Source organism: Dasypus novemcinctus, chromosome 10 (assembly GCF_030445035.2).
Source record: "Dasypus novemcinctus isolate mDasNov1 chromosome 10, mDasNov1.1.hap2, whole genome shotgun sequence".
NCBI classification, from domain to species: Eukaryota; Metazoa; Chordata; class Mammalia; order Cingulata; family Dasypodidae; genus Dasypus; species Dasypus novemcinctus.
The window spans coordinates 21,734,551-21,749,967 of NC_080682.1; the positions used below are offsets into that span (position 1 = coordinate 21,734,551).

Sequence of the window (15,417 nt, forward strand, 5' to 3'; positions counted from 1 at the left end):
CTCCTCAAAATAATTCCATAAGGAAATTACTATCATCATTATATAGATGAAAGAACTGGAGACCAGTGAGGTTTGGTAACTTGCTAGTAAGTGGTACAGAGGTTAGTAGCTTGACAAGAAGTGTCAGGCAGCACCTGACACGATCCAAATAGAAGAAAGAAGAATTTATGAACCTTTTCCCAAGACTACTGCCTGGGTTTGGTATGTCTCCTTACTTGAGAAATTGTCAGAAGAAAGGAAATGAATATTGTAACAGTCCAGCTGCTGCCAAAATGCCACAGTGTTAGCCAAGCCAGGGCTTCCAAAATCAAGATCTGGGCCAGGTGAAGTAAAAAGTATCCCACGTTGGCCTTGAACATGTTCATAGCCTCTAATGACCTTCTCAGTTCTTGGAAATCTTCTACCAACTCGGACTGTGAAATAAACATCCAGGAGAGGAATCAGTATCTTCAGGGGAAAGAGAACACAAACCAACCTATTAATAATAAAATAGCCAATGTAAATTGAGTTCTTACTATATGTTAGACACTCTGCTAAGTGATTTAGGTAAGTGTTTTAGTAATTCTCACAAAGTAATGAGGTTAGTACTATTAGTTTAGAGTGCAAAATTTATATAGTTTATATAAATCCTATCTGTGAAAATGTCACTTAATCAGATGCCTCTCCCTCCAAAATTATTGGATCAATTGACCATAATTAAAACCAGAGTACAATGAACAAAGTAACAGAATCTTTAAGGAAAGTAATACATTTTTTTTTTCCTGAAGAAGAGAGAGATGAGCAAACATTTGTAAACTGTCTTTGAACTGCTGTTATGGAACTCTGAATTTTTTTCTTGATCGGGGAAGGGAGTGGTAGTGTCAGTAGAGAGGTACACAAGCCCTGGAGTTTACTTCTAAACCACAGTATTATTCAGGAGTTGATTGGATTCCAGTTATGCTTTGGGGAACTTAATTATCTATATAGATCTGTGTTACCATAGTTACTGGTGCAGTTTACAAAGTGCCTTCCAAGTCATCAGCTGCTAATGTGTTGAAAAGGCTATTTCAGAGATGATAGTGAACATAGAACAACAGAACTCACTAAGATTAGCTCTAAGGATGAATTTCCTGGGAGCTGGGTAGTGGATCCCAGGAAAAAGACAGGTTCACAATTGGTGTTATAGTGTGTGCTCGTAGGAGTGGTCCTGTGTATGTATGCTGTGTGTGAGTGTGTGTGTTCATGTATACTGTTAGCACTGGTTTATAAGCTTGCCACATCAATCTTTTGGTTTAATATTACAATGGGTTTGAAAATAAAACAGTTGAGAAAGTAAGCAGGCTATGTGATAGAACAGAGTTATACAGATATAAGAAAGGAAAGAGATTTTTTAAAAAGAGCTATGATAATAAAGCCAAAAATTGCATTTTAGATTTCACTGATGGAAGGTTTAAAGGATCTGGGAAAGACTGGGAAAAGCCTAGATGTGTTTATCTCTCAAACCCCATCAGTCTTGGAGTTCTGCGACCATAGGGAAATTTAATTGGACATCTCTAGGATACCTTCCAGCCTGGTCATATTTTCCATTCCATTTATTGTACAGAGTAGTGGTCACCAAGGCTCAGACTAGAGGGTGACTGGTCTCAAATAAACAGCAAGTCAGTGTCAGACCCTGAACTTAAAGTTATGCCTTCTGACACTCAGTCATTGCTCAAATACTATATATATATATATATGTGAATATCTACATAGACATACTAAAAAAATTTATGATGGATCTTTATTCCCAGAGACGAATACTCTTTATGATAATGATTATCTTATAGCTCTCAGCCATTAGTCATTAGTAGTGCTTTCCTTTCCCTACATACACATTTTAGGAAAAGCTATTCATTTTTGCATCATCTTTTAACCTAGAGCCACCTGCCCCAAATGATTAGGACATATCTGGAAGTCTGTAAATTACTAGTGCCCCTTTTGAGTTCATGATAATAACAATATTTAAAACTTATTGGGCATTTTCTAGGCACCATACAGTGTTCTAAGCACTTGAAATACCTTTCACTCTTTCAATAATCTTCCCAGTAACTCTAATGGTGCTGGTAATATTATTACTTCTATTTTGCAGATAGAGAAACTGAGCCACAGAATGATAACAGAGCCAGGCTAAACTCATCCAGCTTGAACAGCTGGGCTGGGAGTTGAGTCCAGGCTGTCCAAGCTCAGAGCTCAGCGCGATGATGCCCAGCACGCCTTATGCAGATGCATGTGGGCCTAAGCAGTGAGCTGAAGTGTTAGTTCTGCACTCATCTGGTTCTGTTTCCCAGTTTCAAACTGCTCCCCCTGCACAACTATTTCCTCGTTTCTTAAAAAGGGAATACAATTTTTACCCTATCTGCCTGACAGTGGTACATGGATGAGCATTTTGTACAAATTATTTGAAAATACTTCAGAAACCTACAAATGTCAGCTGGTATGAAAAATGAATTGCTCAATAAGTTCAGTCCCTTTAAGTTTTGTGTGAAACCATCCAGGCAATTTTCTGTCTGACAGCGACCCTGACCTTGAAAAGACAGTATTTCATGGAGTCAAAGCATTAGAGAAAGAAAGAATGTCAACTTTCCTTTGATTACCATAGGGCTTTGGGGTCAGAGAGAAGTAATTTGGCATCCCAGACCTTTGGCTTACCAGGTGTGGAAACTTCAAAAGGTAAGTTATTCTCTCATCTATAATTTCCCCAAATGCAAAAAGGGCTGTAGTTAAGACATATTGGCATCTTTCATTTAGCAGATACTTATGGAGTTCCTACTACTTGTCTGATGCTGGGAAGGTTCTGAGGAAACAGGGGCAAGCAAGATAGACAGCTACCATGGTTTATCAGGAAACATAGACATTAAACAAATATTTACAAGCAGTCAAGGAAAAGGTATATATGCAAATTGTCTGGACCAAAATAGGTGCTTAGAGTCACGGGATTACTGTTTGGTACAGAGCCAAGAATTCTATTTCTTTCTTTCACAGAGATTTAAGAGTTCACAGAAGTTTAAGGAGCATGAAACATTTTTTGAAATATGCAGAATCTATTCATTTACCCTACTTCAGTCCCATCCAGGGATGATGGTTAGTTTGTCATACAGAATAATAAATTGATCTTGAAATATGCCTGCCTTGTCCTCATCCCTTCACACACACCCTAGTGTCCTGAGGTCTCACTCACGTTTTTGTTTCTCTCCTGGCTAGGCTCACTTGGGGCAAGCTCTCCGATAAGCAGTGGCTTAAGGTACACCTGCACAACATCAAGATTCAGGTGCATGGCCCTGAAAGCATCCTGTAAATCAGAGAGACCAGTTAGAGGCTTAGAAAGAGACATGCATATCCACAGATTAGTCTTCTTTCTTACCTCATCCTGTGCTTCATCCTGGCAACCAGCTTGGGCTCCATTAGAGAGGATTTGCTTTTAACTCCAGGTAGACGTTTCCAGTTGATTGATAAAAATTACCCTTGGAAACCCTTTGTGAAAACCTCCTAATGGAGGTCCACGTACCAGATATTGCTTTACCAGGCAAGTCCAATACAACCAGGTTATCTGCTAGCATTGGATCACTGTTTTTTTCAATTTTTATTAAGCATCACAAGATATAGTTAGGTTGAGTTTACAGGCCATGATAAATCATTCAAGTCTAGCAATAGGTGTGGTGTGGAAGGTGCTCACTCTACTATCTGAGGCATGCAGTGACCAAGACTGGCTATGCAAATCAGGTTTCCCCATCTAAGGTATCCTCTTGGTTCTTGAGTTAGTTCCGGAGAATGAGACCCTTGAATTAAATTATTTCTAGAGAAAGGCAAGTTGGTGACAACAGAAAGACAAAGGCATGAGAGAATGTGGAAGCTTGACCCTTGAGCTTTGGGTATGCTTGGTTAACTTTGGCAATGAGGGAGTTACATTGCTATCATGGCCTGAGCAGTAACTTATTACAACCAAGTAGAAAACAGAGATGACTAACTATATTTTTCCATCCAAGGTTCACCTTTAATAGCAATTCCAAGTGATTTTGAGAAATGATGACAGTTCCTATATCATGCTTATTTTTGAAAGTAAGACATATTTCCTTCCAGGGATTTAAACAGTTTTTGGGGAAGAAGCCTTTTCCAAGAGGGAGATGCTAGATTTCCTGATGGTAATTGATTAAAATAAAGAAATGCAACCAATATTGTTATTTGAATATATGCCCATATTGCTCCAGAGAGGTTCTGGTTATGAAATGGAGCCTGGAGACAGACTTTCTATACATTCAAATCCTGACTTTGCCACTTACTAGCTATCTAATCATGGGAAACTCTCCTGATCTGTCTGTCTGACAATTTTCTCTTCCTTAGCATGGTAGTATGATAATAGCCACTAAATTCATAAAGTTATTATAAGGTTTAACTGAATTAATTAGAACACCAATTAGTATACAGCAAATTCTCAAAAATATTAGCTATCTTTCTTACATTTACACAACTGTTAATAAGAATCCAGTACTTATCTCCTCTTGCATACAACAATTTGGAGCTTTTCTTCCTACATCCCAATGCCCAATATGAAGTAAGCACTGAACTCTTCAAGTGAATATAATGAATTCTCCTTCTTCAAATCTTGAAGCAACTTTAGGTCTATCCAAGGACCACATATAAGCTTACTTATAAGAAAGTATTTATATAGTGATAAGGTTACATTTGAGGGGGCAATATCAACCCATGTAGACTCATATGACCTTGATTCAATGATGTAGAAAGACCCTTGTACCTGAGAACCAGTCCAGCCTCTACTGTTCATTCTGCTTCTGTGTATTTCCTCTGACTTCCTTGGGAAATGTAAACTAGATTATTTCAAAGGTATTTTTAAATGGTTGTTTTCTATGATTCTAAAGCTTAGTTCCTCTAAACAGGAAAATAGTGATTAAGAAGAAGATTAAAGTATCTCAGGGTGATCCAAACTGAAAAATCATAATCTCCTTGGTTTTAGGAGGTTAAAATGGAAACAATTTAGTGGACAAAGATCAAGGTATAAGGAAAACATGAGCTTTGTAATTTCATTTCACTCTGGGCAGTCATCCAGAGTCCTGGAACAGTGTGCCAACAATAATATTCTTCTGGGTTCATTGTTTCTTCGATTCCCAACAACATTTACAGGTTAATACTGTGACATATTGAAGAGCTGCAGAATTTTCAAAAGTAGTAGGCACTGGCCCACTTTATGGACCTTTTTCATTGCATTGATATGCAGTACAGCAAAGGAGTTTGGGTAGTTTTAGAATATTTTGACTCTTTAAAAGACTTTCCTAATAGAGTCTACTCAGTGAGTAAGTTTTGTAATCCTCTTTTTGAAACACCTGTGAAAACAGTTTTTTTATCAACATTCTTGAGCAAGTATGGTCTTGCTAAAGAAAGGAGAGAGGATAAAAGAGGATGATGCCAGTATTTATTGAATGTATCATATGTAAGTTATTTTGTGGACCAACCCATAATCATCACCTTTATTCTGTGAAGTTTCATCACTGTTATTGTGCAGATAAAGTCACCAAGGGAAGAAATGCCTTGCCCTACATGACAGTTAGTAGAGTCATGACCTTGAAATTTGAGCTACGTGACTCCAAAGTCAAGAGGCTGTAAGGTCTATCCCTGCCTAAATGTCTAATTCTCTTTCTGAACTGTCTCTCAAGAAAAGGACAATGCCAGATTATTTTCGGATGAGACTAAAATCAGTATGTATCATCTGGGTAGTGAGTAATGGTTTCTCCTTATCACTTAGGTTTTAGTCCTGGTCTTAGGTTAGTTTAGCACCAACTTAACTTTCCAGACTTAGCTTCCACCAATACCCTTCATACACTATCTTCTCCACTAGACTGCTCCCCTGTCAATAAACTCCATGCCCCTCTATGATTCTGAAGCTTTGCACACATAGTTCCCTCTGCCTTGACCACCTACCCCCCTTTCCTTACAAAAAACTTCTCCTTATCCTTCAAGATCCAGGTTAAATAGTCTCTTCATGTCAGCTTTCTTAACTCACTTTGGAAAGTTGCTCATGATCTCTCCTGGACTCCCATGACATTTTGTTCATAGAGCTTTTCATCATAATGGTCTAAGAGGTTTTTGAAACTTGGACCAGGAAGTATTAATCTGTGTTTATCTAATGTGTATCACTATGCCTGGAATATAGCATGTGATCAATAGATGCCTGATGAATAAAGGAAAACAAGAATAAAAGGATGAATATCACATTTCTATAACTGGGAGTTGGGGTACCAAAGCATTGAGCTCAGAGGGTGTAGGCCTAAAACAAGACATTTCCAGTTCCTGACCTTTTACTTATTCTATAAGCTCTCATTTCCATTGTTTAGCCTTTCTGAAAATATTTAAAATTTTTTTTCATCTTTTAGACTTTTGACTTCCTTAGATAATCATATCTACTCCCTAACCTATTCATAAATTTATCTTATAGCTTGTCAAAAAATCAGAAAGATGTGATTCTTACTTAGCTTTTTTCAAATAGCTTGGAAATCCCTTTTTTTGTTGTTGTGTTTTACTGGAGGATGGAGAGACATGCTTTGCTCTAAAAGCATCATGATCCTTAGGTAGAAGGACACCAAGACATAAAGTCAGAAGGCCTGACATAAAATTATTCATTTACAACTTAAAAGCTGTATATAGGTTGTGCCCTGCACAAAAACACCTGGCCAAGGGGTGTGTATGTGTGTATGGGCTGAAATCCAGCCAGTGCTGTTTGCCAAGCTAGACCCTTTGGGTTGCAATTACCCAAAGAGTGTTTCTTTTCCTAACTCACATTAAGGTACACTGTGATGTAGTTGTGGCCTAGCTTTTGTCATTTTGGGCAAATTAGTTAATCTTTCCAATTCTCAGGCTTTCCTTTAAATGTGCATAATAATAATACCCAATCTACCTCATGGACTCATTCATCCAACAACTCATTCATTCATTTATTCAGTCATTCTAAAATCTTTATCAAGGACCTAGTCTCAGGGTTAAGAGCTTATGTTTTGGAATCAAAAATTCATAAATGGTAGTGATTGTCTATTATTTCTTAGTTCATCTGTGATGGGTCAAAACTTCCCAAAAGAGTTTTACTAAGAAATGTAAATTCAGGAAAGAAAAACACCAGTGGTCAAGTGTGTAAGTGGTCACAAAACAGGATACTATAGTACAGACCCAGATTTACTCACCATGAAGAGCTCACCAGAATATTCTATACTGAATCACCAATGAAGGCCCCCACTCCCACATCTTTGTGTAATTCCTCTTCTGTTCCTTTCTCAGATCTCATCTGCACTGAGGCATTGACTAAAACTACAGTGTCCTCATATTTCAGATGGAGGGTGACTTGAAAACAGACTGGTTTGGGGTTAGAGAGCAGTCTTTGCCCTCCTGGGGGAAAGCTGTTTTGGAGCAGAGAAGTTACCTAGATTTTCCTTCACCACCAGGATAATCAGAAATTTATTTTTCCACTACAACTCATTCCATTGTTTGAGAACTTTCAGTATTAGAAAGCCCTACCATATTCTGACTTAATTTTCTATGATACTTTCAGCTAAGCTCCAGGCCCAAAACTCTCTCTGCTCTCCCTTGCCAACCTGCTCATTTCCTGCTTTCCATATCCTGTAAAGGATATCACCACCCACCTAATTGCCTAAACTAGGTATCCATAAGTCATTGTAGACTTCATCTTGCTTACTCATCCATTCATTCATCCTCCCTTATAAATTATGTCTCCCTATATAGCTTTCACATCCACCACCTTTTCTCCATTCCTGCTGTCCATGCCTTATTGAAGTACTTGGACTAATGCAATTGTCTTCCTGTAACTCCTGGTCTTTCTTGTTTATAAGCAAGTTCATTCTTCTTCATGGCCCATTCTCATCTGTTAGCACTTTAACACCCTTCTCTCCCTACTTCTCTACCTATTTTTAAACTTGACCATCACTCAGAAATAGATCACTTATGGAATTTTGACAATCCAGAAAAGATGCAATTATTGATTAATACTTTCTATTCACTAACTGCTTATAAATCTGGGATGATTTCTGTTTGATAATGAGGGTGAAGAGGTGTTGTGCAGAGAAGTGTCATTCTGTATAATGGAAGGAGATAAAGACATACATGAAGGTAAAAAGCAACTCCTTAGTTCAGCACTCAAGGTCCTTTCACACCTCTTCTTCCTCTTCTCTTCCCCTGCCCATCACCTGATCCTTCTGATTTTCCTCTGACTTCTCCTCTTCTTATAATCACACCATGATAATAAATGACATTAATTGAGCATGTACTATTTGCCAATGTTGTTCTAAGCACAGGAACTGGGTAAGCTGGGAAGCCTGTTCTTGCTATATGCTTATTCACAACATTAATCATATCTGCACTCCACCTCTGTACATATCCTCTCTGCTCTCCATCACAACCTTGCCTCTGTTGGCTGTGCTCATCCCAAACCACTTGAGATACTCCTCTTTCGGAAATACACATAAGTCTAATGTTTAAGTCTAATAGTAGGCTTCCAAATAGTTGAAACAGGCTCTGCTCTATTCCCCCTAAGTTTTTGGCTTTTATTTCCTGTCATGTTCCCTGTGACTCTCATGAGAAAGAACATCAGTTTCTTAGCGTCCCTCTTAGAGTGCAGTGTCCAGAGATAAGGAGAGGGCTTGGCCAGCACACAGAACAATAAAACTGCTTTCTTTGTTCTGGACATTCTACCTCTGTACATGCATGACAAGATGCACTTTTTTTTTTTTTTTTTTGTGGAGTGCAGAACATACTGTTGCCTTTTACAAAACTTCTAGCCTACTATTTATTCCTATGAATTTTCCAATCATCAAAATATTATGTAACCCTCATTTTAATGATTACAAAATAGTCTATTATATGGATATACTGTTATTTTTAAAATCAATTCTTATTGTTGGATTTATGGGTTGTTTCTGACTTTTCCCAGGTGAGCCCTTCCTGGGTCTGACTCTAGTTACTAGCAGTGTGCCATTAGTTTTAAAATCATATGGTTTGCAAACAGTCATAGAATCCACATGCTAAAGTGTGCAATGATAAGAGATTATGTGCTGCTTATGTTTTCTGGATTTATTTTTCTTAGTAAAGTTTTTTGGGGAAATTATAACCCATCTTGGAAAATCTAAATAATAATAAAATACAGCCAGGGCTGAATATTTAGTTTGTGCCAAACACCATATGGAGCACTTTATATATTTTATCTCCCCTGACTTCTCAGCAATGTAGAGATGAAGGTATTGTCATGCTGATTTTCTAGATCAGAGCGCTGAAGCTCCAAGGGCTTAAGCAACCTTCTTAAGACACCCTTCTTAAGTGGTGGAGCCCAGATGCAAAGCAGAACTGTCTCATTAAAAAACTACTATTAACCATTAGATTGGGTTCCCAGCAAAGGTTCTAGAATGTCTGACTCCATGAATGAATGAATTAATGTTCCTGTAATACAGATTGTATAGGGTATTATTCACATTTAAGAAAGAGGATTAAGGCCCAGAGAGGGGCTTCTTTGTAAGTAAGAAAAAGACACCCCTTCCTGGCAGTGCAGGTATGGGTTCTAGGCTGTATTTTGGTCTACCCTTGATTCTCAGGCACAATTCCCAAATAGCCCTTATGTTGGAGAGTCAGCATAGATCTCAGGCCCTCTGACTTTATGTCCTGTGCTCCTTCACTAGTGAGTGTGAGGTTTCTCCACCACATACACTTCTGTTTCCAATGATTTACACCAAATATGATCAGAATTTCTAAGCTGGTGGTGAGTGGAAGGCAATCATCATATCTCTGAGGAAACAATGCTGGTTATATAAGTAATGACAGCTACAATGTAGTGAACCTTTATCACCTGCCTGGCATTGTGCTAAATACTTTCTCAGCATTAGTGCCTCTTAGCATTCAGCATAAACCAATGAGATGGATAATCCCCTTTCCATTTATGAAACTGAGGCTCAGGGCCTTTCAGTAACTTTCCCAGGTTGCTGTAACTGGTTCCAAAGCTCACACTCCCAGGACTCTGAGCAGCCCTCCCATTCTTCATGAGGCATTTTCCTTTGGAGAATCTTTTCTTTGAGCATTTTGGGGTTTGTTTTCCTAAAGTCGAAGGTACATGGCTAACCGTGCTCTGAATTTTCTTCTTGATATATATGAATCCTAAGGTTGCATAGTTATTTTCCCCCAAGGTTTGGATTGTTTCTGTTTTATAAATAAATTCCTCCTCATGGGCTAGAGTTGGATGCAGGATAAATTAGACTTATTGGCTGGGATGAATCAAACTGAATCAAACTATAGGGAATTTTTTGAGGTGGTTGAAGGTCTTCAGGCTTGTGAACACATCCTCTGAGTTAATTCCGTGAATTTTCTTTGAAAAGCATTGTCCATATTTTTTCTGTGTTTGGGGGTGAGGGTGATGGCTACATAGAGACCTGCAGTATTTTTTCATCAATCTTTCTCCTGTTATTCTCACCCAAATTTTACCTTCTCTGCTTCTTCCACCTTTAGCTCTCTGGATTCCTACACAGGACGGATCTTCTTGCAAATGCTACAAGCTCAGGCTTATTTACCTAAGGAAAATCTGAACTTTGTTTTAAAAAATCATACCTGGCAGAGGTAGTTGGGTAAAGGATGGCATATTAAAAAGGCATGCATGTGACTAAAGAATCAAGATAGGCAGATAGTTGAAGAAGAAAGGATACAGTTAGGGAAGGGGAATGAGAAATTGGGGGAAAGGATGTTCAAATTATCAAGAGACAAAATTGTGTCTACTTTACCAATTTGCCAGGTACTTGAAAATCCCATTCTGATTAGGGAGGTACAAACTACAGACTGATGCTTAATGAAATGATGTTTTCAGTCCTGTGCTTTGAGATCAGTTGGAGAAATTACCTGCTAAACTGTGAGAACAACAGGAACAGCACAGTTAAAAAAAAAAAAGATTTAAATTTCTATTCCAGCATACATTAATTTTCTGATCTTGGGCAGTTTTTTAACTCCTCTGACTGTCTATTCCTTCACCTGTACAATAAGAAGAATAAATTCCAAACCAAGTCTAAAAGAAATTCCTTCTAGAATATTTTTAATGGGATTTCTAAATGGATTAAGGGTTTGGGAGACCTCCCTATCTAATATTAAATGGAAGCATTGTATTTTTAAGGATCCAGGTACAAAGGCTTTATCAAGTCAAATCAATCTGAATTCAAAATTTGCTGGCTGTGTGCTATTTTATTTACCTCTTTGAACACCAATATTCTCATTTGTAATATGGGGATAAATTAACTTTTTGCATGGTGAAGTTCAAAAGAGATGCTGCCTTTGAACATGTCTATGGTATTTAGGAACCATGTGTACCCTATATACACTAAAGCTTTTTTCCCTTAGCAATTTCAGTGAGGAGTGGATGATGAAGGAGGAGTGAAGCAAAGTAGAAAGACTGAAAGTTAGTAAGTTCTGAAATCCCATATCTGCTGCTGGGTGATCTTGGGCTGGTCAGTTAAACTTTCTAATTTTAGTTTCTTCTTTCATAAAAAAAATAATTGTATCATGTGCATCACCTTGAGAAGACTGAGTGAGCTATAGGATACAAAAAAGAGTTTTGCAAACTCTAAAAGAATATGTAATTTTAAGCTTTCATCATTTTCTTAAACAACATTTTGATGTTCATTGATCAGTCACTTTCTTTTTTATTTTTGATACTCCAAATATGAGAATCTGAGAAATTTCTACATGGATACAGACTTTTTCCCCCTGATTTTACTCACCTATCTGTAACTTTCTTCTTATAAGAAAGTGACCCCCCCTCTTGAAACAAAACAAAAACAATACAAAAGACAAAGTACACATAGTATTCACTGTCAGCATCTGAGACTATCTCCAAGCTGGTACACATAATAGCTAGAGCTTGGGGTTTTATTTTCTTCTCAGTGGATAGGAATCCCAAAAGATTGGTTTTGGAGGAGATGAATGATTGTGGAGCCCAGACACCTACCTGAATGATTTTGGGAAGAGAGCCAAGCTCTCAGCCACCCAAAGCTGGAAGAGAAGGCAGAGCTTTGGAATGTCTTACCGTGGCATCTTCCCCAGCATAGTGGTTGAGGACCTGCTGCCCACCTGGATGCTTGTCGGCCCACCTGGTGACATTGTAGACCTTGCGATTAATCACCAGCCACTTGTCGGTTTTCTCATTGTGCCTCTTGATCTCCTGCCAGGTGTAAGTGTTGAGGCATTTCCTCGGTATGTCAAGCTTCCCATTTGCCTCCTGTTTTACATAGGCTTTAGCTTCCCCATTTGCTATTTGTTTCTCATTTGTGTGATGCTTCTCTGCTAGGTGCTGCTGACTCTTTTCTATGAGGTTCCCATTGCTCACATACTTTTCTTCAAACTTCATCTTCATTGAATCCCTAGGGTTTCTGGTTGATGCCTGAAATCTCTAATCCTAAAATGCCTTTTTTTTCCTCCCTTTTTATTCACCTCTCTCTCCTGAATCTTTTCTGCCTTGCCACTTTTCTCTCTCTAAGTCTCCTCTCCCTGAAGACTGGGCTCAGTAGCAACATCCTAGTTCATCTTTACGTGTCCCTTAATTAAGAGCTGGAACCAATTGACTGGCTGGATGTTGCTGCCTGCCCCTGGGGAGGAGGGACTGAGCTTTGATTGGCTGATTCTTCTACACTGCATTTTGCTGGGTTGGGTTCATTAGCTTTCTGACATGCCCGTGAAAGGAGACAGTTAGATTTTTTCATGCAACATGTGAGCAAAAGCTTTCAAAGTCTCCAGGATGTCATGAGTGCTTGGCTGACTTGGGAAATGGTCTTTTTGACAGCTGTTGTTTCTCCCTGGGGCTTTTAAATTGTTTTAAAAGAAATATTTGGGTTTCATTTTACCAAAAGAGTAAATCCACCCAAACTAGTATTTTTTTTCAGTTCCCTACTAAAAATGTCTAAATCTGTAATCATGCCTAAAGATAATAGCAGTTGATGTTTGCTAAAACACTCTATGGTTTACAGATCCCTTATCACATACACTTTATCTCATTTAGTTCTTGCATCAGTCTTATGAAGGAGGTGCTGTTAGTGTCCCAATTTCCAAGAGAAAACAAGCTTGAAGACCTCAGGTATAATTTGCTAGAATCATCCTGGGAATGAGAAGTCGTTGCCTGAATTCTGAATTTCCTGATTCTAGATTCTATGTTCTTTCTTCTTTTTTAAATTCCCTCACCTAGAGTCTAGACACATATAACAAGAACTTGACTCTGTGGTTTAGAAACAAGGCAGAATAAGAGATTCTTGGGTGGTGGTGGAGGGAAAGGTCTTAATTTTTATGAAAGAGGCAGCATGAAATATTAGAAGAAGCACATTCTCATATTTGAGAATGTAACCTAACTAAATCATCAATAATTCAGTCCAAGATTTATGTACAAAGAGATTTGTTTTTTTAAACAAATAAAAAAAATATTCATTTTGAGGTATTGGGGTCAGGGATTGAACCAGAACCTTGTGTGTGGGAAACTGGCACCCCACCACTGACCCACACTGGCTTCCCTGAATTGTTTTTTTTCATTTGTTTGCTTGTTGTTTGACTTTGTTTTTAGGAGGCACTGGGGACTCAACCTGGGACTTCCCATGTGGGAAGCAGGTGCTCAACCACTTGAACCACATTTGTTCCCAAACAAATCAATTTTATTGATATGTATGAATAAAGTATACAATTCATCAAAGTGTGCAATCAGTGGTATTTGGTATAATCACATAGTTGCACATTTCATCACTTCAATCATTCTCATTTCAATAAAGTAATAAACATCTTCATTATTTTGATAATAATAATAAACAAAAAACATAAATAAGCAAGAAAATTCTTCACCTCTCAATCTATCTATATTTTCTCTGCTGTACATAGCTGTTATTTCTGGCTATTATTGCACATTATTTATTTATTAAGCAGTTTTATTGAGATATAGTCACATATATGATCTATCCAAAATTTATAATCAACAACTTTTAGTATAATCACAATGTTGTGCATTCGTCACCACAAAAGATTTTATACAATTTCATTACTCCAAAAAGAAAAACTCTACACTCCTTAGCAGTCATCCTCCAGTCCTATATAATAATTATCTAATTTTATCTTTAATAAATTGACTTATATTTTTATATATTTTATGAGAATTTATTTTTTACTATATTTTTTGAAGATACATAGATCACAAAAAATGTTATATTAAAAAAGGTAAGAGGTTCCACATACCCCATACCTCACCTCCCCCACTCCTCCCACATCAACAACCTCTTTCATCAGTGTGGCACATTCATTGTGTTTGGTGAATACATTTTGGAGCACTGCTGCACCACATGATTATAGTTTACATTGTAGTATAAATGGAATCACCCAATATGTAGCACTTTGTGACTGGTTCTTTCACTTAGCATAGTGGTGTTACTTTTTTTTTGTTTGATATTAATATTTTGTAGTATTAACATATATTTGTTCAGCTTCAAAGAGAAACAGTATTATATGTGCAATTTTACTCATATTCATACTTCACATGTAGTTCTACTATGCTTTATAGTTCCATATTAAATTTTTAGCTTTCCTTTTAGCAATATACATGACCTTAGACTTTCCCTTTAAACCACTTTCACACCCATGTACTTCTAGTTACAAACATTACGTTGGGCTTCCAACTTTTCTATTCATTTCCAAAGATTAACACACATCCTTTTTACCAATTCTGCACAAGTTAACCACTAGCTTTTGATTCTCTAACCTCTTTCTATTTTCTGGTGACCCATATTCTAGTTAGTAACTCCATAAGATGACATACTATATTTAGTTCATAGTAGCACAGTCATATAATATCTGTCCTTTTGTGTATGGCCTGCTTCACTCAACATATATCCTAGTTTCATTCGTGTCATCATATGGTTTCTGACTTTATTTCTTCTTATAGTGCCATAATATTCCATCATGTGAATACATCGCAACTTGTTTATCCATTCATCAGTTGATGGACACCCAGGTTGTTTCCAGCTATTGGCAATTGTGAATAATGTCGCTGTGAACATTGGTGTGCAGATGTCTATTCATGTCACTGCTCTCAGTTCTTTTGGGTATATACCCATTAGTGGTATTGCTGGGTCACATGGCAAATCTATATTTAACTTCTTTAGGAACTGTAAAACAGTCCTCCACAGTGGCTGTTTGTACCATTCTACATTCCCACCAACAGTGTGTAAGTGTTCCTGTTTTCCTATCTCTCCACATCCTCTCCAGCCCTTGTACTTCTCTGTCTTTTTAATAGTTGCCATTCTGATAGGTGTGAAATGAAATTGCATTGTAGTTTTGATTTGCGTTTTACTAATTGTTGGTGACAATGAATATTTTTTTCATGTGTCTTTTGGC

The 15,417-nt window shown here is 37.6% G+C and overlaps 1 protein-coding gene across 2 annotated transcripts in view; it reads right to left on the reverse strand.

The window, feature by feature from the left end:
• The window catches only part of LOC101420909 (fatty acid desaturase 2-like protein FADS2B), a 32,328-nt gene extending 19,785 nt beyond the window's left edge, over window positions 1–12,543 (reverse strand). For both annotated transcript variants that reach the window (XM_023592434.3, XM_004471069.4), the window contains exons 1-3: window positions 12,083–12,543; window positions 3,197–3,307; window positions 216–413 (exon numbers count right to left, since the gene is read on the reverse strand). In XM_023592434.3, the coding sequence (XP_023448202.1) occupies window positions 216–413; window positions 3,197–3,307; window positions 12,083–12,409 (636 nt within the window). In that variant the 5' untranslated portion in view covers window positions 12,410–12,543. The remainder of the gene's footprint in view (window positions 1–215; window positions 414–3,196; window positions 3,308–12,082) is intronic.
• Between the last annotated feature and the right edge of the window lie 2,874 nt (window positions 12,544–15,417).